Source organism: Malus domestica, chromosome 10 (genome assembly GCF_042453785.1).
Source record: "Malus domestica chromosome 10, GDT2T_hap1".
NCBI lineage: Eukaryota > Viridiplantae > Streptophyta > Magnoliopsida > Rosales > Rosaceae > Malus > Malus domestica.
In genome coordinates, this window is record NC_091670.1 from 12,354,418 (window position 1) to 12,380,442 (window position 26,025).

The 26,025-nt window shown below is 38.8% G+C and overlaps 1 protein-coding gene across 3 annotated transcripts; it reads right to left on the reverse strand.

The window, feature by feature from the left end:
• Positions 1 to 565: 565 nt before the first annotated feature.
• LOC103402261 (uncharacterized) lies at positions 566 to 18,502 on the reverse strand. Of its 3 annotated transcripts, none has more exons than XM_008340998.4 (16): positions 18,101 to 18,502; positions 12,532 to 17,497; positions 12,254 to 12,442; positions 11,844 to 11,958; positions 10,508 to 11,564; positions 9,528 to 9,975; positions 9,099 to 9,152; positions 6,143 to 9,014; positions 5,932 to 6,045; positions 5,658 to 5,788; positions 4,122 to 4,214; positions 3,685 to 3,954; positions 2,933 to 3,581; positions 1,926 to 2,001; positions 1,037 to 1,847; positions 566 to 936 (listed from the first exon to the last, which is right to left on the reverse strand). In XM_008340998.4, the coding sequence occupies exons 1-15, from the start codon at positions 18,334 to 18,336 to the stop codon at positions 1,748 to 1,750; spliced, it is 11,370 nt and encodes a 3,789-aa protein (XP_008339220.1). In that variant the 5' UTR covers positions 18,337 to 18,502; the 3' UTR covers positions 566 to 936; positions 1,037 to 1,747. The 3 variants fall into 3 exon arrangements, with proteins under 3 accessions (XP_008339220.1, XP_008339221.1, XP_028965435.1); XM_008340999.4 differs by having other exon boundaries at positions 566 to 957; XM_029109602.2 differs by lacking the exons at positions 566 to 936; positions 1,037 to 1,847; positions 1,926 to 2,001; positions 2,933 to 3,581; positions 3,685 to 3,954 and having other exon boundaries at positions 4,121 to 4,321.
• Positions 18,503 to 26,025: the final 7,523 nt, after the last annotated feature.

The following is a 26,025-nucleotide window of genomic DNA, read 5'->3' on the forward strand; positions in this document are numbered from 1 at the left end:
GTTCGAGTGCATTTTTATTCCTAATTAAACTAAATAGCCCAATTTGTATTAAAATATTATTAAAAAATTATAAAATAATGTAAGATAATTTTATTTTTAATTTCGGATGAATGTAAAAGATTGGTTGAAAGTATTTGAAAATATTGAAATGTGGGGTAAGGTGAAAGAACGTGATTAGGTATTTATAGAAAGAAAAATAATATTTTTTGTATTTTGATTGATTTTGATCATTTTTGTATTTATTTTGTACTTTAATTAATCTGACATCATCATTGCATCACATGGCCTAAGGGCTAGGCTAGTCGATTTTAGCCCGGGTGAGCAACTGAGCTTGGAATAGGGTGGAGTTTTGGGGAGAGGCAGATATTTAATCCAGAATCCTCTAGGGGATTTGAGAGGAGTGACAAAAGGCCTCCATTTAACAAATGTAAAGATATTATTGTATTTGTGATGAGTACGATACTTATACGTGGGTAGTCAATTATGGTGTAGCTTATTGTAAGGATATATTCAGAAATTGACCAGTAATGATGAAAATACAAAACCTCAATTGCTAAACGATTACTTTTCAAAACACTATAGAATCAATATTTCATAGATATGGCATCGTTTTCAAAAGGTGAGATATACATCGTATCATGTGTGGAAAAACTCAAGTAAATGGGAAGAAAATACTGCTGCGTCATTTAGTTTCATATCTCCTGCTTACCAGCAAATAGAAGGATACACACAAATTTGGAAGGTAATACGCAAAAGAAAAGTCGGTTTCACAGCGGGCCAAAACTCCAAATAAAAAATAAAATCCGGTCGACAACGGAGCCCATTTAACTGTATCTGAATTAAACGTTTCATGTCAGTCTTGTTCATTTGGTATTCCGGCAGAGGTAGGATCCTGCACCTCCTGAAACACAACCTGCGGAAAAGTAAACTGATTGCCTACCCAATGAGATAGACAACCTAAATCGGTAAGTGAGAAAGAACTGGTCGACCTGTCTGAGCATAAATTACGGCAAAGGGAAAGATTTATGTTACTCACATCGGTAAGAAAATTGGTGATACAGAACCCATGTTGGCCTTGTGCGTAGATACTGATAATTGAACAGAGATGCACCCACGAACATGATGCACCATGACAGCAAGCTGCCAAGAACTCAATATCCTCTTGATACTACTTTGAATTGAATTATCCTTGCACTGTCAATGGTGTACTGTGGATGTGGAATGACCTTTCTCAAACCTCCCGCAGTATTCTAGTTGCATAATACTCTGTGAGGTTGTCCGTCCCAGACTCCAAACTTTATGATGGAATTAAAGCAGTAAAGGCGGCTAAGCATGCCCTTTTACTTTTCGGAAACCGAGTTCAGCTTCACAACAGAAGAGTGGTTCGCATGCAGCAGTAATTTTACCAAGGCTCCCCATGTCCTCCGCCTAATAAACTGCTGACCATCATAGGGTGCGCAAAGGCCTGAGCAGGTTTCAATATTGCCAATTAATGAGGCCATTAGACTTTCATGGCCAATTGCTCACAAAAACAATCCTCATGGTGAATTTAATGATCAGGAACCTCAAATTTTGAAGCCAAAAGACAGTCGGATTGCTGAAGCTTGCCCAGGAGGTAAAAAGTTCCATCCTGAAGTGTGTGATTATTCATGGCAAAAGTGAATGAGTTCACGAAACATTCCTGACCCTGTCAATTGCTCTGTAAACATAAGACTTGATGTAGTTTAAACAGACCATCTTCACAAGTTCAAATCCATGGTGTCCAACCTTCATACATGTTGCAAAGACTGTCAACACTCGTGGCTTGCTTAAGTAGATAGTCAACTTGCTCCCCGATAGTAATCTCTCTGAGAATAAACAAAAGATTCAATGTCAATACCAATTATGACCAAGAACCCATACAGATCCCCAGAAGCAGCAGTTACCTATTGTCAGCAATGTCTCGACCAACTAGTTTCATCTCAACTCGTCTTAAGACCGACATTGCATAAGGGTTTTTACCTATAAAAAGAACCAAAAGTAACAAAGGTAAGTGCAACAATGACAATTATTAATTTCATGTATTAAGAACCTGAAAATCACCAGAACAAAGGTAGTATGTATTCAGACAGTGAATGGAAAAGGAATTACAGTAGTTTCAACTAAAAGGCAAGAACAATTGAAGATGCATCATCATATTATAAAAATTACAAAATTCTTTTGGACCACATGCAAAGATTCTTCCACAAAATAAAGTTGCATTACGATTTCTCAACCAAAATCTTTACTGATCTCAAGAGTTCTCATCAATTCATAGCATGTTCTCTCACACCGCTTCTTTTCTTATTTGCCATGTTTCATTTATGTTATTTGAAAAATCAAAATAGGGCTAGAGTTATTAAATAATCCTAGTAGAACCAGAATTTATTATGAGTACTCAGAATGTATCATCCATTTATCCTACATATCAAATTAAAGAATCCCTTCAGTTTATTTGCCCTAGAACACAAATATCTTCATTCCAACTTCAATTCGAATCACTTAATCTCTCCATATTTTTGTCTTTTCCCATTGAGTACACATTTTCAGCTGTGTTCAGCTGGACAAAAGCTTAACGCTTCTGCCCAATCCCATTTTTCTTCTCCTTTCGGCTCGACTTGTTCAGAAACATTTTTAGTGTTTAATAAGCTTATTAGTTTCAGCAATTGTGTCCATGCTATAATTATAGAATTATTTCCTATATAATACATACATACATACATACATACATATATATATATATATATATATATATATTATATCCAATTACTTCTTTGTTCATAAAGAAGAAATAAAAGAAATAACAAGTAGATAAACAAAAGGCAAGAAATGAAACAGTAGATATTCATGCAGAAGAGAGAAAAAAAAAAGACAACACAAGTAGAAAATTTTATAGGATAGGCACGATACTTACCCCTCCCAACTCGGGTAGAACGACTTTCATCTTTAATTTTGGCCTTGTTTAGTGAGGATATTTCATCTTTACTCCCAAACATCTCTGTGTTCTCATTCAAAGGATGTGAAATATCAGGACAGACAGCTGCAGATTCATCACCTGGTGTTGACTTTGGGTCACTAGGAGTTGACTTTGGGACACTAGGTATCGACTTAAAAAAGCCAATATGAGTGTTATCAACCTCTGTGTACTTTGATTCCAACTGTACAGAACCTAGTACAGAACCTAAGATTTCTGGGCTATCATTTATAGAGTCAGGAGCAGTGTTTTGATAATCTGTACCCTCTCTGCTACTACGACCATGCAAAAGCTGTTGTCCTATATCTTCTGGATCATTGAAGCTACCTGGTAAACTCTCTTCAGCTAAGGTAATGCCAGACTCGGTACTACTACTGCAGATACTATCGGGTGGAGATAACCATCCTTTAGATTCCAAAGGAAGTCCAGTAATGCCGAGAAAATCATTGTTGCTTTCACTGTTTGACATAGAGAGGTCCTCTCTCTCTTCCTTTTCATCAAATCCAGTAGCATCAGAAGTAAGATCAGGCCTCGATACATCAATTAGTGGTGATTCCACTTCCTGGCTTTCTCCTAGTCCTTCAAGAGCCTATCAAAGATGAGAGAGAAAGGGTTTACATTTAGTCAACATACTGTTGTAAAAAAAAAAAACAAAAAAAGAAAGATGATTTATGTCAATACTGTTGACATACTTTATGAAGATTTCCAGCATGAAGACTAGCAGTTCGTGCAAGCCTGGTCAACATAGAATAGAGCCCCTTGACAGATGATGTGAGGGAGGGCACCAAAGGCTCTAAGGCCTGACGAGCCTCCCTAATTCTTAAGGAATACGACTGGTATATGGCTTGTCCATGAATGGGAGATATTTCCATCTTGGTCTCTGTTTCCCTAGCCATAGCATCAGTCATAGCAGCAACATCCTTGGACAAAACTGTTTCCAGTGGAAGAAGAATTGCATTTGCCTGTCCAAGATGTCGCAAACAGCATGTATGGTTATGTACATACTCAGTAAATAATCAGATCTAGTTGTATTTTCATAAATAAATAAATAAAACTCGCAGAATAAGTAAAACTGCAATTCATAAATGTAAAAAGGAATATAAAACTTTAATTGTGAGATGGGGAAAACCTTCAAAAGTTCCTCCACAAGAGAACGATGTACTGCAGCAGCCTCCTTTCCTAGACTGTGAACATCATGTAGGTCTTCAGTTATTGCAAGCACCTATCCAAAGGAGAAGCATTAGCCATATAACGAAGCTATCCCCAACCAAACAAAAAGTTGAAAACGACAAGAGTAATTGAGTCCCAGTTGATAGAATCCTTGTGAAACTGTAATTGCAGAAGGAAAGGAAAGGAAAGGCAAATTCAGTTGATAGAAGGCCTGATAACAGGAAGATGCAAGGTATTTCAATAATCTATCATAAAGATCATAGGCAATCTATCCATCAACTTTATTTCATATGCATAATTAGATTGCTGAAAGAAACAACATTCATACAGAACCAATGTCATAATACATCGGTATGTTACTATCTACACATTACTAATTGTTTTTGGTTAAATAGGTTGTCAGAAAAGTAAGTGCAAATGGAGCAAAAATAAGCAAGATGGATGACCATTATTTCCCTCGACATAATCCCACTTTCTAGAATAGGTATGATAAATCAGAGCAATAACATTTACAAAAAGTAAAGAGGAAATGATCATTATAAGTCCTGCTCACTATAAGATCATAAACTCTGTGGATGACTAACAATTAGAACAATGCCAGAATGTAAGGCATTGCCAACTTATTAGAATAGCCAAACTAAAAGAGGGAAGCAGGCCCTCTATACAATTTGGGTACCTCAAATAAAGATAAGAAATCAAAAGATTTGGGTACCACAAAGGGAAGCAGGTCCTATGAATAATAGGATGGTTTTGAGGAATCTGTAGGTGGCAGCAGAGGGAGTGATGGGAGAAAGTTTGTTTCTGGTCTTCATTATGAGCTTCGGTGTCGTCAGATTTTAAATATTTGTTATTTTCATGTAGTTGCCTTCATTGGAAAGCTGCCATCAGTTAGCTTCTTGAGTTTTCTTACTTGTTTTCATTTTAGGGGTTCATTTTTGCTTTGCTAGTTTTCTGTGGACTTCTGTCCACTTGTGTATTTTTACTGTCTTAATGAAACTAATTATTACAATTGAAACTAACTATTACAATTGAGTCTTTTGAATAATTGTAAGGACTAATAGTGTATATTGTTTAGTAGAATTTGAACATTGGTGACCCACATTTTGGTAATTTCTATTTAACACATCCAAAATCCAATGTGTGGTTGTTACTTGTTAGTTGTTACACATGAAGGGAGTACAAGTGGATATTGTTTAGTAGATCTTCATATCCGGTGCTGGCCTGCTAATAGAAATAGCAGTAAACTAGCAAACTAAACAGTGATTACCCACCAATGTAGCGTATATAGTCTCTGCTTAGTAGCTATACACTGATTTATATTGATCCAATACATTAATGTACCCAATCAAACCACCACTCGCATTACCATATCTCAAACATGAAATATAAATTCCAGCGTAACGTGCATCACAGTATATAAACAGACCAACCACCGTAAAATTAGTAATACTGCTCCAATGGCAAAATCAATTAGCATCAAAATTCTAACTCATACCTCTTCAAGCATGGAACCACATTCAGAAGTCAAAGTAGAATGACGATTTGAAACACGGGCATATGCCCCAAGTGCAACACTAGCTTCGCATGCAGAGTCACTCATTGCAAGAACAGTGCTTTGTAAATCACCTGTAAATGACAAAAACCAGCAAGTCTCACATGATTTACAGATATATAGTATGTATAGCACAGGTGTGTGTGTGTGTCCTAGGCTCCTAGCATATAAGAGTGAAGGACATATCCATTGGTATATGTGGAAAAGAAGGTATGACCTGAAGCGGACTTTGCTTTGAGAGTGGCAATACTAAGTTCTTTGGTTGCAGAAGACAATCCACTGGAAGCAGTTTCCACGGTGCTTTGTGCAAGCTTCCATTCTTGTTCAGTGCCTAATACAGGAAACACCAAAGCACACATTAAGGACTCGTATGGATGAGAAGTTGGTATCAGAAACAAGTTGATTATCAAACAACATTACAAACTCACAAGCAAAAGAATGGTAAGTAATATCCAATCTTTTAAGTGCATTCAAGTAAGCCTGCTGCCATGTTCTGCCATCAGTGCCAGTCCTGAATGGGTACATCTCTTCGGGAGATCGGAAAATACCATCTCTTGATGCTTCAAACTCCAATATAGACATGCAAATTCTAATAATATCTGATGCCTTTTCCCTAGCTTGCCATAGTAGTTGCCTTCGCCTGATTAGATGGTCATGAAATTCGGGAGGAATTCCAGAATTCTTACTTGAACTATTTCCAGCTGCACTGGAGTTTGGGCCACCACAAGCCCACCCCATTGCTCTCTCAAGCTGCCCTTCAGCCGCCAGAGAAGTTCGTTCACAAGCTTGCAGTGACTCCATAGACCTGGCTATCTTTGAGACAGCAGATTGCAAACTTTCCCGCATGTTAGGTCTGCTAAGTGTTAAGACAATAGGATATAAACTATCATCCCCAGCAAGAAATGTCTGAAACATGACCCTGCTACTGTGTGAAGGGGTCAAAGTAACATCATGCATCCATTCAATCTGAACAATCTCCAGGCCAGTCTTCCAAAGAGCCTCTCTCAGCTCTTTCACCTGCCTTTTCATTAGAGATGCAGCGGAACTTGCTGCTCTGGCAGTTTCATGTGCATTGCAGAATTCCTCAAGCATAAGATGAACCCTTTTTAAAGCCCCAACATCTCTTTTTACTTCATCAAGAGCAGCTTCCTTCATAAACTCTGTCAATTGCTTCAGATGCTCAATTTCTTTATCAATGCTAGCCAATAAACTAGGAACAACTCGATCCTTCAGGTATCGACCAAGATGTTCTTGAAGTTGTATTTCAAGCTTTCTCTTAACAACATTGAAGAGCTGGTCAAACCCTAAAGTTTGATCAACAGATGAAGCTACATCATTTAGGCATGAGTCCAGAAAAGAATCAATAACACCAATTTTCCAAACAAAGAAAGAATGTTGACTCAATAAGCTGCCAAACTTCCAAACATATTCAGACATTGGGTACCCGGCACTCATCAAATCTGCTAAATTAGGAATCTCAGTTGAGTAAGAAGTAAAAGAACCTCCAAATGAAGACAGCACTTTATCAATCAATTCCAAATCAGAAAAGGGCTTAACAAGCATGTCCAGTAGCAGCTTGCTTTTCGAGACATGCAGCTCTCTTTCCTCTTTGACACTAACTAGAGACTGAAAATGATGTGCAGAAGCAGCGAGGGCATTCTTTATATTAGATTCTCTCTTTATAAGAGAGGAAGTTCGCAAGTCCCTTTGGTTCCAAGTTTGATGGAGTTGGTCCAGCTGTGCCCTACAAGCTTCTTCTTGGGAAGCAAGCTCCTCTGCCTCTTCCCATGAGAGATGATCCCTACCTTTCATAGCAGCTTCTTCAAGAGCCAACTGCTGCTCAGTAATGAGACCAACTTTAATGAAGTAGTTCTGTTCTAGTTCAACTAAAGATGCCCTCTCCATCTCTACTTCTATGAGTTGCTCAAGTACCGTATCAATAGAACCGCGAATTTGTGAGATTAGTCCAAACGCATCCATGACTTCTGAATTCAGAGAAACTGCAGATCTTATTACATCCGGAAGAACAGCTTCAGTCATTTGCCCAATCAAGCTCTTAAAGGAATGTAAAATGGTTTTAAAAATGGAAGCCCAATTTCCATCAGAATAATATCCTGGACGGCCTTTATCTGTGTCACCACTAGGTAAATCTCTACCAATCAGTTGCTGCAGTTCATTAACAAGGCCTGCTAGAAGTATACACTTCTCTACTTGCTCCTCAATCCCACAGAAAATAGTTTCAAATTCCATCTGTAACTGGTTATTTGCCTTTCTACGTTTATTTGAATCATTAATTATGTTGAGCACCTTATGTTTGACCTCATTGTACATATAACTGGATGCTGTGTTCAGAACAAACAAAACCTTCTCCCTTTTTTCATTCAGATCCCCACGCAATCTAGAATCCTTTGTCCCATTTCCATCATTCTTAGATTGCCCAAATTGAATGGAAACAATGGCATCTTCTTTCTTTGCAAGACCAGCTGATTGCATGAATTTCATGAAAGAAGACAGAAGCCGATCCTTAGCCTTTGATTCGGTCTCTGAGCCAACAGAGTTCGCTAGCTCAGCATACTCCTCTTCAAGCTTCTCTATCTCTAGGGTATACTTCTTCACTTTACGACACAGATCATCATGACTCTGTGTGACAGAATCAAAATTCTCCCCATGTTGTTTGGCAATAAGTTCAGCACCCTGTCTTCTAGCAAGAGATAGGGTATCAGAGGAAAGAGCACTGGCAGATAGTTGCAGAACCTGTGCCCAGCCATGAATTGCACTCGTTGTAATGTAATTTAATGGTAAAATTCTTTGCAAAGCCAAAGAATATACTTGAAGTGCATTTATCGCAGAAGACAGACCATCATCCAGTTCAGATACTAGTTGAGAGACTTCCCTATCTATATCATAGCATTGTGTTTGTGTAGGCTCAGGAACAATAGTCAGCGGAACCCCAGCCACCAGAACGGCAGATGTAAGAGACAATGTTTCTTGCATACCACTCAGCTTAACAAAAGCATTTATTTCTTGAAGTAAATTGCCTCGTAAAGCATCAAGGATGCTCCCATGTTGTTCCATCCAGGTTGCTGCCTCTTGAGATTTCTCAGCAACCAGGGCCTTTGCCTGAGCAAATTCTCGAGCCTGGATTTCAAACAATGCACGAATTTTCTCTGAATTACTAGTAGCTTCAGCAACCATTGACCTCGCAGATGTTTCATGCAGAATTAGGCTAGACCTCTCTTGATCAGCTCGATAAAAGAGTGCAGATGAAAGTTCATATTGGTTTAGAACATCAGCAAACCTCTGGTCAACATTTCCCAAATGTCATTAACAAATGTCGGCAGAACAAAAATGAGAAACAAACTAAAGTGAAAAGCATGTACCCACCTCAAGAGCAGATTCAACAGCTGGTAGTGTAGCCAATAAAAGATCGTGATGTTCCTGCTCCCAGTTAAATGGTATCAAAGTGTCATTCAAATAATCAAACTTCCACTGCATATAAATACTTAAAACATATATATATATATGGACAGTTGGACACACATAACCAAAGTTAGGAGGTACAAGCAAATTAGAGATAACCTGAAAACAGAACTTTAATTGTCAGATACAAAGGTATAGGGACAGTGACTGCAACTTCAGGATATTTACAGACACATGATAATAATTGTGAGAATCACACATAATGTGCTAGGTATAAATTCTCGGTACATCGAGATGCTTTCTAGTCATCCAGATATAAATTACTAATTTAAGGGAGTGCCAAAGAATCGCTGCAGTGCAAATGCACAGAAGCTTATGTTTCAGAATGATTACCTGTAAGGGAACACGAATTTCCTGTACACGAGATGCAAATAAACTGAGACTGACAGCCAACTCCATGCCCTTCCTCTCTTCACCACCAATTGCAGCAGCATCATGAAAATCTCCCCGTGTCCATTCCACAAGCGGGTCCCAAACAAACACTTCCAGTAACATCAAGAGTATGTCTTTGTTCTTCCTCAAAACACCAATAACTGCTTCACAGTTTGACCTAAAGGTACCTTCTATCCCCGTCATCCCTAATGCTGCTTCAATGGTCTGTGTAAGGCGGAAGGGAACAATTTCTGGAATTTTTAGTCTTTGCCCTTTATCAAAACAGACATTGTAATCAATATGGACTACATCACCACTACAAAAATCCATTAGAATATTATCCAAGTGTCTATCCCCAAGGCCAAGAATGTGGCCCACCATGCTCATGGCAGCAACACTTCCAGAAAACCTACAAAATGAAGTACACATTAAAAGCTAAATCTATACATTATATTTTATTTATGAAACAAGAGTGTCTGATCGCAAAAAATTTAATAGTCGAATACCACTATATATTAGAATGAAAAAAATGCTATACTATACTGAAAAAAAGGAAGATAAACTGATCATTAAGCCCAGCATATCACTAATTTGTACTCCAATGTTTATATATAGAATCATAGATATACATATATATATATATATATATATATGTGTGTGTGTATTACCCTCTTCACGTAACTCCATGAGCTGTATACCTGCTAACGGTATATGCGATTTGAGAGAAGTGGATACCACGTGAGCAATCGCCTTTGAATAATAGTATATATGCTACAATAAAAATGCTTTAATGTATGATGACTAGTTTGAAGAACAGGAAGCTCCACCAACAATACAATTAATAGAACCGAAACAGGTTATTAAGCTTGGTAAATTATATAAATTAATGCAACGAAGATTATTAGTACAGGAACGAAGAGCTTTTCCAGGGTCTTAGTTACCTCTTCTGTTTTGAACTGAAGGCTTTGAATCCTTCACTAGCACACCAAAGTTCTTGATGAAGAAGCTGTCTAGGAGTCTCCTTCATAAGTTCTAAAAGAACTTTACGCTTCACCTCATGAGGCCAGTCTCTTCGTGAAATTACTCTCCTTATACCTTTCTCTTTGAGTGCTGGTATGATTTTACCATAGAACATGTCACTGGGTCGGGGAACAGCTGGAGGAACAGGACTTTTTGAACTGCCACCACCCACTGCTGAGAGCTGAGCTAGTTGGATGCGGCTTTGCCAAGACTTAAAGACGCTGTATATGCTAATTACATTATCTACCCACTGGATGAGACCAGCACGGCCACTAATTGGAGTCACAGAATAATAGCGAATACCAAGAAAGTGGCTGTGAGTTGCAAGAGATGTATGCAGGAAACCATTTATAGCTTGCAAGAGCTGCATTATTCTAGCGTCAAGGCGGAGATCTTCCCTGCCTTTCAAAAGATACATGTACTTTTGACCATCTGAACCAAGAATAACGAGTTTCTTAGGTTTAGTCTTGGTTGATATGATAGTCACTTCCTCAGAGAAAGATGCAATGGTGATAATTCCTTGGAGATTAGCACTGAGAGCTCTGTCAGATTCAGAGACTGTGTCTTGCTTCTCAAGACCAGGCATTGGAACATCAGACGATGACAGTAGAGCCAATTGTGGTGCAACTTCACTTAAAGGAATTGATAACTTCCTCTGATAAGATGCTAAGGATGAAGCAATGTTATCAAATGGACGCCATGCATCTCCAAGTGCTGCAGCGGATGCTGGAGGAGTCTTGAAGGCTGTGATGGCTGATTTCAACCGATCTTTATACTCCTCGTGGAACCATACTTCATGAGGAGTTTCAGGTTTCCGAGATGTAGAAGCCAGACGACGTTCCAAGGACACAACAATAGGAGCCATCATAGCTGAATATTTAGCAGCATTTATCTTGTTTTTCTCACTCTGGCTAAGAGTAACATTTTCTGCAATTCGTGCAGCTTCCTCCTTTAACACGTTTATGCGCCTCATCACATCTGAAAGAAAAATCAATAAAAACAAATGGGTCAGATTGAAAAACAGTACACCAATGCTTATGTCTGGTGCACGCATATTCAGGTCCCAGCATGCAGCACCTCATTTGTGAGTAATGCCTGCACATTAGTCACTAGAATATAATTTCATATCCAAGTTGCATAAAACTGACAAGAGAAGATTTACTTCCCAAATAATTTTTGGCAGCTAAAACCCAAAAGATGTTCAAATAAATGGCATCAAAAGCAGCAAAAGCCTCATTTAAGCGAGGTCAAACATACCTGTGTGAAGATCTTGAAGGGTGCTGAGCCATAGCTCCTCCCAAAGAACAGTAACGTTTCCCAGCTCATTTATCACAAGCTGAACATCCTGAATCAATCTTGGGTATATTTCACTCTGCATGTAAAATGAGTATGCGTAAAGCGTATTATATTCCATGTTAAACGAGTAAGTAAAAAAAACAGAATCTTGAATGATCAAAATTTGGGATGGTTAACACCATTTGCATGATATAACCAATGCAATTTCTTTATAAAAAAAATAATGTCATTTGAAATATAAAGAAGCATTAGTATAAACTAATTACTAATTTGTTATTATTAAAAACTGCGAAGTTATCCTGGAATTGTTCCCTTCGTTGTTATTCCCGAAGTCTGAGTCTAATGCACATTAGTGAAAGAAATTTCCTTACCAGACAACCAAGTATGTGCTGAAGCTCCTCTGAAGGCTTCTCCTCATAAGCATCCACATCGACTAGTGTTGGGTAGACAATGGACCAGGGAGATTGCTTGGCCAGCATCATCAGTAAGCCCTCCAACTGCTTCCGAACCACTTGCTCGGGATGAGAACTTAACCGTGCAAACAATTGGGGTGTTACTTCCTAGAAATGAGATCATAATGAGATTGCAATCAAATCTTCCTGCACCAAAAATTAGTATGAACAAAATAAACCAAGGAAGAGCGGCTTACCTGCCATGGGGACAAAGGAACAGTTGAAAGAGCAGGTTCAAGTACATCTCTCAACTCAGCTCCATATTTGAGGAGAATATGTAAGACATACAATGTAGCCCTCAAAGTATAGCTGCCTGTTTTTTGCTTCAGAGACTCAGAATCAGATTCAAACAAGCCACTATTGCAAATTTTTGCAGATGAATTTGAAAGATACTTTATAAAGCCATGAGCTGCATGCCCAAATAGTGACACTCTTCTCCTCCTTAAGGACCACCAAACAACAACTAACTCATCAACTACAGAAATTAAAGCAGTTTCATTTAGGCCAAAGTTTCCACGAAGAAAGATCTTCAATTGAGAAGCTAGAGTAGCAGAAAGGCAATCATCACTAGAAATTTCTGCACCAGGTGCCCCAGAAACAGCTTCAATAATATTCACTACTTGCTGCACCAAAGCCATCACAGGGTTGTCGTTTCTCAGTTCAGAAGAATCAAGAGAAGAGTTCCACTCTCCCTCAGCTCTAAACCTGTCATCCTTATTCTGGAAGAGCTGTAAAATCAAAGATTCTACTTTTACGATCTCATTTTCAGTTAGCTTGAATCTCTCAGGGAGAACTTCATGAGCAAGGATGGGAGAAAATGAGCATGAGTGAAGGGTATTTTCATCTGGCGTTAAGAGAGAGTCTCTGGCCTGACTAAAACACCACGACGCATAAGAAATCCAGGATTTGCCCATAGTGGGGCAGAGTTGAGTAGACAGTTTTGTAGCTGTGCCCACAATCTCCTCAATAATAGGACCTAAACGTGTTTTAGAGCTTAGAATCTCATTGCCAAGTGAGGCACTAACTCTGCCAGGAGAAGAGGAATCAGTCATATCAAAGTCTGACCGCATATTAAGAACAATGTCATCTACCCTTGAATCTGAATAGTTCTGTTTAAGCCAATTTGAGAGTTTCAAGCATGCCTTAGCCTTCAGAATACCATTGTCAGCATCAGAACCTATAGATGGTGAAGAAATCATGCAAGGACGCACAAAAGACCAAAGGTTCGTTAAAGAATCTTCAAACTTGTTTTCAGCATGCATTAGCAGGATCCCCTCATACTGCAAATATGAGATGAGAAAGTCATGGTTGCTTTCCCCGGAGCAACGCGATATATGATCTTTAAGAAAGTTGTTCAGACGGTTAGCCAACAGTAGGTTTTTTTGTTTGCGGGCCAAGCTCAACAAATTCATAGAGAGCTTTAAAGTAGCTAGAGAAACTGGGGAAATGGTTTGATAAACTCGAAGAACTTTTAACCAAGGGTTACAGTCCAGATGGACCCTGCCTATTTGTGGCTGCATAAGTTGGACATATGAACTTAATATTGACTGAAGTTGCCTGGGTTTGTCTTGGTTGCCTTTAATCTTGAAAAATTCCTCAAATGCAAAGATGCAGTGCAACTGGGTAGCATGTGGTGCTGCCTCTTCTAACCCTTCAAGCGGCAAAATAGACACCGTTTCCTCCAGCATTGACCTGGCCTTCTGTAATTCATGGGGGATATTATCTTCCTTTCCCTCATTCTGAAGAAGCATTGCCTGTAAAAGCATCTGCTCACTTCTTTGCAAGGCCAGTTTTGGATCAAGTGTGAGCTCACTGCTACTTTTAGGTGTCAAACCAAGGCATGTCCATGCTGCCTGAAATTCACCCTCATCATACCGTGCCAAGGCATGAATTGCATTGATTTCATTCCCAGTTGTCGTCAGAGCACCACAATAACTCTTACCAGCATGCTTAGCACGAAGTGTTTGCAACTCTAATAACCAGGACTCTAAAGATTTCCAATCACAAACAGAATTATAACACTCAATGATGCGTGCAATGACAAACTGTACACCATCCGAACCCAAGGAACTCAACAACTCCTCATTTTGTAGCAAGTGAATAAAGTGTGCAGCAGCCTTTTCATATTTACCTTCTGCCTGATATACAAGCCCAGTGATCCACGTAGAGGGTCCCAGCATCCCACTGTTACTGAGGGACTGGTTTTCCTCCACAAGAAAGGGAGAGAATGTCATTGAAACCCATTTTTCAAGGCCAATTAAAGCCTCTGATTCGTGAGTCTTACACAAAGCCAATGCCATGTTCCGTAAAACCCTCAAGATGTCTGCAGAAAACCTGCCCCTGATATTCTGGAGGTTCTCAGTTACCTGTGCCCTAGACTTTTCATTCAAAGCAGAAGCCACAAGATTCCTGAGCTCCTGTAAACGCAGAGCACAATACTGAAATGTGGCATCATGGCATTGTAGAGCTAATCCAGCATTCATCATTGGCTCACATATACGAGAAAACCACTCTTCACAAACTTTCTTGTTGGCTCGAAAGAATAAGGAACTCGAGCGACTAGCAGACGGCAGAACAGCAGACCCCTCATATGCATTGTATACATTTTTCTTCAGTGCCTCAACGAAATCAAATAGTAACCTCATTGGTAACAAATGAGCACCAGAAGACCCTATCATACTTAAGTTCCCATCATTTTGCTCACTGTCAAGCTGCAGCAGGTGTGCAACATCCAAAAGCATTCGCTCTAAGGCTGCAAAGGTCTGGGTAGGCCCACCAAGGTTAGTCCGAAGGCGCGTGGTAATACAATACCTGGCAGCTTCATGTACAGCCCACCAAACACCAGCCAGATTATTAATTGAGCAATGCTTTTCAAGAAAATCTTCATCCATTTTAAAGTCCAGCCATACACCAGTGGCACCAGATTTTCCAGTTTCCTCAAGTTGACTTGAAACAAAATCTTTTGAAATTCGACAACTATGAATAAGTCGTTGAATCCAAGAAGAAAGAGGCACCTTCCACCTTTGGGATATGTAACTCAATATGGTAACAAGTTGTTGCGAGTGAAGTTGCTGGGGGAGCTGCTTCAAGGAAAATACTTGCTTCCAGTGCAAGTTAGAACTGTTGCCTAACCAAAGAACAACAGCCCTAGATGAAGTAGATGTCCCATAATCATGAATCCCACATGCATACAGTGTTGTAGGCACAACAATAGAAAGCAGCCTAACGAATGCATTTTTTATTTCACCATCTGGATCACCAAGTTTTCCTAAGACCACTTCAGCCATGCAAGAAAAGTAAAGAGGATGTACAATCCTTGCCTGCATTAATAACTCCAATACTAATGCAACATGTGACCTCACTTTTGGTTCCCTGTCAGATGCGGCATCCAAAATTGAGAAAAGCATACTCCCAATAATCTTAATATTGCCATACACTTCATAGAAATGAGTTTCTATGTTTGATTTCTCATTATAAGCAATAACATTCTCACAGATTCTTTGAACCCAATCTAGCGCAACTGTTTTAACTGCAAGAGGAGAAGAAACATGGAGAGCTTTCACAAAAAACGCACCATACTTCCTCAGATTCTCAACAACCACAACTGACTGTTCATTAGTCAAGTACTTACTATTAAGAAATTTATCAGCAGTAGCAAATGTAGATGATTTCCCACTGCTATGGTATGTAACTGCACACTTGCTTAAGAACTTAACTGTTGTTAGCCTGTCCAATGTCTTAATAACATTGACTTGCAAATCCACATATGCCAGAATTGGTAAGTCAAAAGGATTAAATTTCTCCATAATAAAATTCAATAACTTTTCTGACCGCATAAGATACAGGCTTGCAATGTCTGGTTGACTATTCAAACTATTATCCCCGCCCAAGAAAACAGATGTCAACAAAACTTTCAAATCAAATTTAATCAATGCAAACAATTCAAGTTTTGAAAAGAATTTAGAGCATGCAACAAACCCATCTCCATTGCCCATGGCTTTCTTTAGCATGCCCTTCAACAACTCTAGCTCCTCTGTTAACGACGTAACTGCCTGTTCAACAACTTCATTATTCGCATGTTGAAGCAAGAAAATATAAGTGGCAGCAGAACTGCCAGTTACAAGGTGATTAGGATGCAAACGCAGCTGTGATATTGGAGCATCAAATTGCAGTATTTTCTGCACAGATAACCGCAAAAGGCCAAACTTTTGCAAAGATAGTAATTGGAGATTAGTTTTCAAAACTCCATGAACTTGAACAGAGGTAATTCTTCCAGTTCCCATTGGTTGGCTAGTATTGTCCAATTCCAAACTTTGAAATAAAATATCAACTGCAAGAGCATAAAAGGTGGAAAACCTTTCACAAAGTATTTCTGCCAAAAGAGTCAAACACTTCCATAAATTCCCAATCCATTCGAACCACCCAAACTTCCTTCCGACCATAGATAAACATCCCAATAACCTAGGAACAATTCTGTTAAGGGGTTCAGTGATTTGTTCAAGTAAATTCATTTCCAGCAACCCAGAAGCAGTGGACTGCAAAATTGTTGAAAAGCAAGAAAGCAATGCAAGCAACCTTCGGAATTGTTGTGGGGTCCCATGACTTACATCCTGAAGCAAAACATCCATGTCACCTAGAAATTTTGACAGCAGTCCAAGAGAAAACTGCAAATTACCCACCCAATGACTCTGAAACTGCAAGAAACTATCCATTATAATTCGTCTATCCGATTCAGCAAGGTCTGGTACCAATGCCCAGCCAAGAAGCAGATCAACTATGTCAAGAAAATGAGGCTGGAAGCATCTAGAAAATTTTAACGAAATCAAAGTCAAAACACCCAAAAGCCGATGTAACAAACTCAAGGAGGTTCTCTCATCCTCCAGAAGTACTTGGCATGCTTTGAGAATTGATAAAACATATCTCTCGATCCCACCAACATCCCCAACATTGAGAAACTCCCGTAGGCTATCCAATGATAGTTCCATGGTCCCATCTCCAGCACCACCATTACTAAGCAACGGCAATGCCCAACCAATGAACTGGTCAACCAAGCTTCCGAGCATAACATGGTTTTGTCTTCCATTTGATGTTATAGGGATCGAACAAACCACAGCACAAAGAGCCCCGTATGCTACAGCCGCCCCTTGCCTCACTACATACGATCTACAATGCAAAATCCAGAGAGATGACATAAACATATATGGTTTAAACCACAATAGATAATTTCCCAAATTTTTACCATTCAAAACCCTTTTACCCAAAATAGCTTTTTTTCATGTTTTGAGTCGAAAATATTGCCACTTTAAGTGGTGATCCAATAAATCTTAATCAGGAATAGTAAATATTTTGGGTTTCGGCATTGTGAGTTAGAACATCTAGTGTGATATATTCATCCCGAAATTGAATAACGCAAGCTTCATACTTCGAATCCCTTAATTATTTTACACTTTTTTCAGCAAACAAACACAACCAGCAACTTGTCTAAACTAAAACCATTCACAAGAGAAGTACCACGAAAATCAGTTTAGTAGATAATTAAAATTTAAACCAAAACAAAGCAGCAACACAAAATCGAAACTATAATTCCAGAGGCTTTAGTTGTCTAACTCCTTAATTTTACTGCCAAACAAAACCAGTAGGACGTCGTCTCTGCTACGCAAATTCCAATTTAATATATAATTAAACAAAAAAAATTAGTAAGGAAACAAAAACCCAAGTTGTAATTTTAAAGAAAGAAAACGAAAGTGAAGTGGAAGAGGAATTTACTTATCGGAGAGTAGCTGAGAGAAGCCCTGGGCGAGGAAATTGGCGGAGTGAGAAACGAGGACGGAGTTGGGCGGGTAGAGGACGGCGCGGTGGAGCGAATTGATGGCGGTGAGTCGAGCGGAGTCATCGTCGTCGGAGTTAGAGGATGGGGCGGAGGCGGAGGCGGAATCGTCCTTGGGGATGGCGACGGAGAGAAGCGCCGCGAGTTGCTGCTGTTGGTGATGGAGTCCTTGCATCGTTATCTTGCTGCTGATGCTGCTTCTGCACTAGAAGCATCTCTCATTCTCTCACTCAACTGAGTCGGCTCTGGAACTCTGACTCGGGTTTTCTGATTGGTTTATCCGCAGCTGCTGTTGCTCTGCGCTGTCTCTGTGTCTCTGGACTCAACGTGATCCGTCTTCTGCTTTTTCTGTTTTCGCAAGTCTTTCTTTTATTCAATTTTGCAAACTACCAAGAATTTAAGATTTCCAAGAAATTTTAAAATGACAGAAATTAAATTGATGAGATTTTATTTTCTATAATTTATGAATTTTTTTGTTTGATTAGCCTAAAAGAACAATATAATTGAATACGAAATTTGTTATTTTTAAGCTCTTAATCATAGAAATTGAGAAATGACTAACACCTATGGATATGGAATTTAAAGTTGGAAATTGAAGGTTCCAAATTCCAAGTTTTTTTTCATGCGAAAATTCTAAATTTCTATGTTTATGAATCAAAACAAAAGAATTCGTGCATGTCAATTTACAAATTCTGACTTTTATCCAAATTCCAAGTTTATTTCCCTTATCCAAACATAGTGTAAGGGGGTATTCAATTGGGATTTTGAGATATTTAATTTTTTTTTTTTAATGAATCTAGCGTATTCAATCATGATTTTAAGTGATTCTCTGAAATTCAATATGTATTCAATTAGGATTTTAAGATAATTTATTAAAAAATTTAGAAATCTGGGTATATTCAATTAGAATTTTAAAGAATTTTATAACATTTCAGGTGTGTTCAATTAGAATTAGAATTTAGAGAATTTGGAAAAGTTGAGGAATTAGAGGGTATTGGAGATATTTTATAGTGTATTTTAAGCATCCACAAATCTCACATTTTTTTCATGAGATTTCAAGGGAATTGAATCAAAATTTTACATAAAATCTCTACAAATCAGTTAAACTCTGTAAAAAATTCATAGATTTATAAATCCATTAAAATCTCTCAAATTCCTAATTGAATACACCCCTAAATATCTGGTAGAAATAAACACGTTAATCAACGTTTAAGTAATAATTCAATTATCAATAACTACGTCATCTATCTTGCAAATTTGGTTTTGTAATCCCTACATAAAAACCTTCTTTTAAATAGGACTTGGCAAATCAATGGTATTTGTAGAATTGGGGACAATACTTACATATATTTAATACAATCATTATGTGACTGTTGTGTAAATATGTGTGTTTAATACAATTATCATCTAACAGTCAAGATGGTATTTACCTCATGAAATCACCATGGATCATAAAGTCGTCCTGGAATCAACCATTAACCAATACACATCCTCATCCCCTAAGTCACTAAAAGTATGAAGCAAACAAAATTAAGCATTATATAAAATAAAAAGCTTTAATTGGATCAATGAGTTGCATATAGAATTACTAACCCAACAGGCTTTAATTGGATCAATGTGCGTCCAAACGCTAAAGCATACACGTTGCTGGCCCAAAATACCCCTCTGCCTAGCAAGGGTCACTATGCGGTGTTGAACTTGGATGTGGTCCTAGCATGGTACCGAAGAGAGTGCCAAACAAGGCACCCATCCTGTAGATGCCGATGAAGCACTCTTATGTCAACTTATGTGTCCTAAATGTTTAAATACAAATCTGTTTCGTGTTTGGTTTGTATATAAAAATGGTTTTTTTTTTTTTTTTTGAGCTCTACCAGTAATCTATTATTTTATATAAGGTTCTAAAAAACAGTTAGGTGTTAATCGGGTAGCGGGTAGGTGACACACCCCGACTTGGATCGAGGCATGTTAGCCGTCGCGTGAGGGTGACGTAACCACGTGCACAGTGCGGAAGCAATATTAATATAGGAAATGTGAATAAACCAAATCAACTAAAGTACTACATAAGATAAGGTGCAAGTGCGATAATAAGTGTGAGTTCACAATCAGAGCATAAGTAACATAAGTGCAGTCCAGCAGGACAAATACTAATTATACAACACCAAAGATAATCCTACATTGGTGATAATCTGTCAGAGTTGTCGTGAATTCCTCGTAAGCCACTGACAAGCACTCCTAACTTGAACTGGAGGGATGCAAAACAGAAAGTGTGAGTGAGCAAAAACAAAGCTTTTCAAAACCATTTCATTTATCAAAAGTTATAACCCATCGCCGTAAAACCTGTATAATTTCTCAGAAAATATAATATATACATATATCAAAACCATGCATAGAAAATGATATTCATAAATATGTCATGCCAAATATCTCAAAATAACAAAATAAGTAACTCAGGTGAAATAACATATTAGCTGGATCCACCTAAAGTGGCATGTACGGCTGAATCTATAACTCAACAAGTATGCCTGCACACAAGTCGGAACCACCTAATGTGGTCTGTACGACAGGACTGGGTGTAAATAAATACGCTCTAGTGCTACGATCATGTGAAGATTGTGCGAATAACCACGGGTCACCTACGAGTCGGAACCACCTATAGTGGTTTGTATGACAGGACTGTGCACCTAACTTAGATCCAAGGTGAGCGTATGGTGCGGGAGGTGAACATCACGTGAAGGCATGTGCCATGGCCACAGGCGGGAGCACTAACACTGGGGTGTAGGTTTATAAATTCTCAACACATATCACATAATCATCAATTCACATATAAACAGTCTACAACTTACCTGGTACTTACCTGAGAGCGTCCACAACATCAAATCATATTTATGCATATTATACTAATTCATACTCTAAGTATAAATCAATATGCATGGCATTTCAAAACATAATTTCATTTAAACGCATTTTCTAGAAAAAATACCAAATATATAAGTATATACTGAAAACCAAAAGCCCACAAACTGATATGTGGAAGGGTCGTAACTCCCGAGTCTTGCTTAACTGCGCTCGTCCTCAGCATAGGTCTCACCTATATGCGAAACAACTATATAAACGTTATTTTAAAGCACATAAACAAAACAAAGTAATAACTTCTCGTACATAGCTCAATTGGGGTATTTGAATATACCACCATGACCTACTCAACCTCAGGAACACCCCTATATTTTTAGAAAAAATTTTCGAACACCCACTCGCAGGCACGTGCCTGGCACACTGACGGATTCCCTAACGGCGTTATGAAATATTCCGTTAAAAATCAGCATATACCGTTAAAGATACCTGACGCCGTTAGCATATTCCGTTAACTTTGACGGAATATTCTCCTCCTTCTTCCTTGGTTCGCCGCTGCCGCTGCGATCGCAGAAACTGGAAAAATCTTTAAAACTTCATATCTTCTTCATTTCTTAACTAAAATTCATGAATTATATACCAAAATGAAGCTTGAGATGAGATGAACAAAACCTTACCACTCTCAAGTCTTAAATCCACCAGAAACTCGCCGGAAAAACCCACGATAGTCCGGCCACCTCTGCAACTCAACAAACCCGAGTTTCCCAACGTTCAAAACCTTCCAAAATTCTTCTAAAAGCTTTGTGAAGACGATCTAAGACTTCTAAAAAGCTCAAAACTTCAAGAAACACTCGTGATCACGTCGAGTGAACAATGCACCTCATCGGGGGTTTTCGGTTCTCGGGTTTTCGAAGCTTTCATAACCAACCAAAGGTATAGATCGAGTCCTGAGCTCACAAGGAACACAAAAATCACTTCTTCGACATCGATCTGTGCCTGCAAAGGGTGGTTTGAAATTTTTCCGTACAATTGTACGGAAATGGAATGAAATCCAAGAGGGAGAGAAGGAAGAGGGTCAACGGGATTGGTTGGTATGTGTGTGTGGTGCAGGTTTGGCCAACGAAACCAAAAATAACTAAAACTTAAGTTCCACAAACTTAGGAATAAATTAAATTGTTCCAAAACCTAAGCTTAAACCACACCACCATAATATAACTCAACGCCCAAGGGTATAAAAGGAATTTTCATGCTATCGAGGATAAAATAATATATACATTCAGGACGGGCTATCACAACCTACCCCCTTAAGAAAATTTCGTCCTCAAAATTTCCATACAACAATGAACAACCACTAATAACCATAAAATAATCGTGGATACATTTCCTTCATCCGCTCCTTAGTCTCCCAGTTGGCTTCCTCCACTGAGTGATTCCTCCACAAAACTTTCACTAAGCGCATGGTCTTATTCCTCAGAATTTTATCTTTCCAATCCAAAATCGTTACTGGCTTCTCATCATAAGTCAAATCTAAATTAATGTCCAATGGTTGAGGAGGTATCACATGTGATGGATTAGAAACATAATGACGAAGCATGGAAACATGGAACACATCGTGCACTTTAGACAATTCTAGAAGCACCTCAAGCTTGTAAGCCACTTCACCGACTCTCTCGGTGATCCGATATGGTCCAATGTACCTAGGACTTAGCTTACCTTTCTTACCGAACCGTACAACACCTCTCCACGGTGATAGCTTCAAAAACACCCAATCACCTATTTTATACACCCGGTCAATGGCATGCTTGTCTGCTAGACTCTTATGTCGATCCTGGGCCGCTTTCAAGTTAGACTTAATTACCTGAACATTCTGAGTAGTCTCATCCACAATCTCAGGGCCCACCAAAACTCTTTCACCAACCTCTAACCAACCTCTAACCAACATAAGGGTGTACGACAAGATTTACCATAAAGTGCCTCAAAAGGTGACATACCAATACTCAAATGGTAGCTATTATTATATGCAAACTCCATCAGATCTAACCGCTGATGCCTGGTGTCGCCAAACTGGAATACCGAAGATCTTAGCATATCCTCCAGTGTCTGAATAGTTCTCTCAGATTGTCCGTCTGTCTAGGGATGATATGTCATACTATAAAGTAACCTCGAACCAAGAGCCTCCTGAAATGCCACCCAGAACTTAGAAGTGAATCTAGGATCCTAATCCGATATAATACTAACTGGAATCCCATGATACTTAACAATCTTCAATACGAATAATTCAGCTAATCGACTTAAGGAATATTTCTCCCTCACTAGAATAAAATGCGTTGACTTAGTAAGCCGATCAACTATCACGCAAATTCCATCATAACCATTTCATGTACGAGTAAGCTTGTACACAAAGTCCATGGTAATGTTTTCCCATTTCCACTGTGGAATGGAAAGTGGCTGCATCAACCCAAATGGCTTCTTCCTTTCAGCTTTGACCTGCTGACAAATAGCACACCTATTCACATACTCAGTAATTTCTCCTTTCATACCCGGCCAATAATAAAATGGTCGAATGGTATGATACATTTTAGTACCTCTAGGATGCATTGCATAAGCCGATAGTGCGCTTCATCCAAATTTCTTTCTTTAATTCCACATTATTCGGCATGTACATTCTGTTCTCCTACATAAGCATGCCGTCAGTCTCCCGAATTTTGAGATCTTTCTTTTTCCCATCATTTCTTGCCTCAATTAATTCCTGGGTTTCCTCATCATTCATCTGAGCTTCGAGCACTCGATCAATTAATATTGGCCTGACTTGAAAATTAGCAAGTAAGGCTTCCTCTTAATCTTCCACTCCTAACTTCACTTCAGTGGACCTCAAATTCGCAAGAAGATGAACATGACAAGCGTACAAAGCATTAATTCTCCCTTGAGGCTTCCTACTAAGTGCATCCGCCACCACATTTGCACAACCAGGGTGATACTCAATCGTGCAATCATAATCACTGAGCAATTCAATCCACAATTGTTGACGAAGATTAAGATCCCTCTGAGTGAAAAGATATTGAAGACTTTTATGATATATAAAGATCTTACATTTTTCACCATAAAGATAATGTCTCCAAGTCTTCAAAGCAAAGACGATAGCTACTAACTCAAGATCATGAGTATGATAATTCATTTCATGAGGTTTCAACTGTCACGACGCATAAGCAATCACCCTACTATGCTGCATCAACACATAACCCAGACCATTCAAGGAAACATCATTGTAGATCTCAAAATTACCATTATTATCTGGAAAGCGCCAAAACAGGTGCATAAGTGAGACAATACTTCAATTGCTGAAAACTCTGCTCACAATTATCATCCCACTCAAATTTAACATCTTTCCTGGTTAACCTCGTTAGTGGTAATGCAATAACTAAAAAATCTTTAATAAACCGTCTATAATAACATGCTAAACCAAGAAAACTTCGTACCTCAGTGACGATTCGTGGTTGCTCTCAATTCTCAACAACTGCCACTTTATGAGAATCCACCTGAATACCTTGAGCATATATAATATGTCCCAAAAATGCCACTTGATCCAGCCAAAATTGGCATTTGCTAAATTTAGCATACAACTGATGTTCCCTTAATTTCTTTAGCACCAAAGTAAGATGTCGAACATGCTCTGACTTGGACTTAGAGTATACCAGAATATCGTCAATGAAAACAATAACAAACCTGTCTAGATATTGCTGGAATACTCGATTCATCAAATCCATAAAAGCTGCAAGTGCATTAGTTAACCTGAATGGCATCACAAGAAACTCATAATGACCGTATCGAGTCCTAAAAGCTGTCTTAGGAACATCTTCACTTTTAATCTTCAATTTATAGTAACCAGACCTCAAATCAATCTTAGAAAACACACAGGCACCTCTAAGCTGATCAAATAAATCGTCTATACGCAGCAATGGATAACGATTTTTAATCGTTACCCGATTTAATTGCCTATAATCAATGCAAAGCCTCAAAGTCCCGTCATAACACCGGAGCTCCCCAGGGTGAAGTATTAGGCTGAATAAAACCCTTATCTACTAATTCCTGCAATTGAATCTTCAATTCCCTCAATTCTGCAGGAGCCATTCGATAAGGAGTTAAAGATATATGATCTGTACCTGGAAGCAAATCAATAGTGAACTCCACATCTGGGTCTGGCGGCAATCTAGGTAAATCATTAAGGAACACATCAGGAAAATGCCTGACTACTCGCACATCCTCCACACTGCTAGGGACATTACCATTCAACACTACATGAGCTAAATATCTCTTACAACCTTTCTCTAACAACTTTTTAGCTCTTATGGCAGTAATAACACCATGCCTCACCCCACTACGCTCTCTCACAAAAGTAACCTCAGTTAATCCAGGACGATGGAAAGTAACTGATTTCCCGTAGCAATCTATATTGACACGATTATAATGCAACCAATCTGTGCCTAAAATCACATCAAAATCCACAATATCTAACAGGACGAGATTAGGTGACATAACTACATCCTCCACTAACACGGGACACCCTGGATATACACAACTAACATAACATCTCTCCTCTCTAGGCATAGCAAACTATAAATCATACCCAAGAGGTGTAGAATGAGGTTGTGTCAACTGAGCAAACGTATGAGAAATAACAGAATACGTAGCACCACAATCAATTAATATTCTAGCAAAATGACCAAGAATATTTAACATACCCATGATCAAATCAGGATTATTCTGAGCATCCTGCAATGTCATGTGGTGAATACGTCCATAGGCCTGCTGTCGACCTCCACGACCTCTGCTAGCTTGATTACTTTGTCCTTGCACACCTCGCCCCTGACTCGACTAACCAGGCTGTCTCAAAGATCCCACACTACTGGAAGTGACCTCTATGTGCTGGGACTGTCCTCCAGGATACCATTGAGATCCACCAGTTGAATACGGCGGATATGGCATATTACCTCCAGAATATTGAGGATAACCGCTC

Bases quoted from the DNA above. Each gene is read 5' to 3' on its own strand.
- LOC103402261 (XM_008340998.4), bottom strand. From the start codon at position 18,336: ATGCAAGGACTCCATCACCAACAGCAGCAACTCGCGGCGCTTCTCTCC. The intron at 17,498-18,100 runs GTAAATTCCTCT...TTTGCATTGTAG, and splicing joins TCTCAGCTACTCTCCGATAA to ATCGTATGTAGTGAGGCAAG. The intron at 12,443-12,531 runs GTAAGCCGCTCT...TCTCATTTCTAG, and splicing joins TTCCTTTGTCCCCATGGCAG to GAAGTAACACCCCAATTGTT.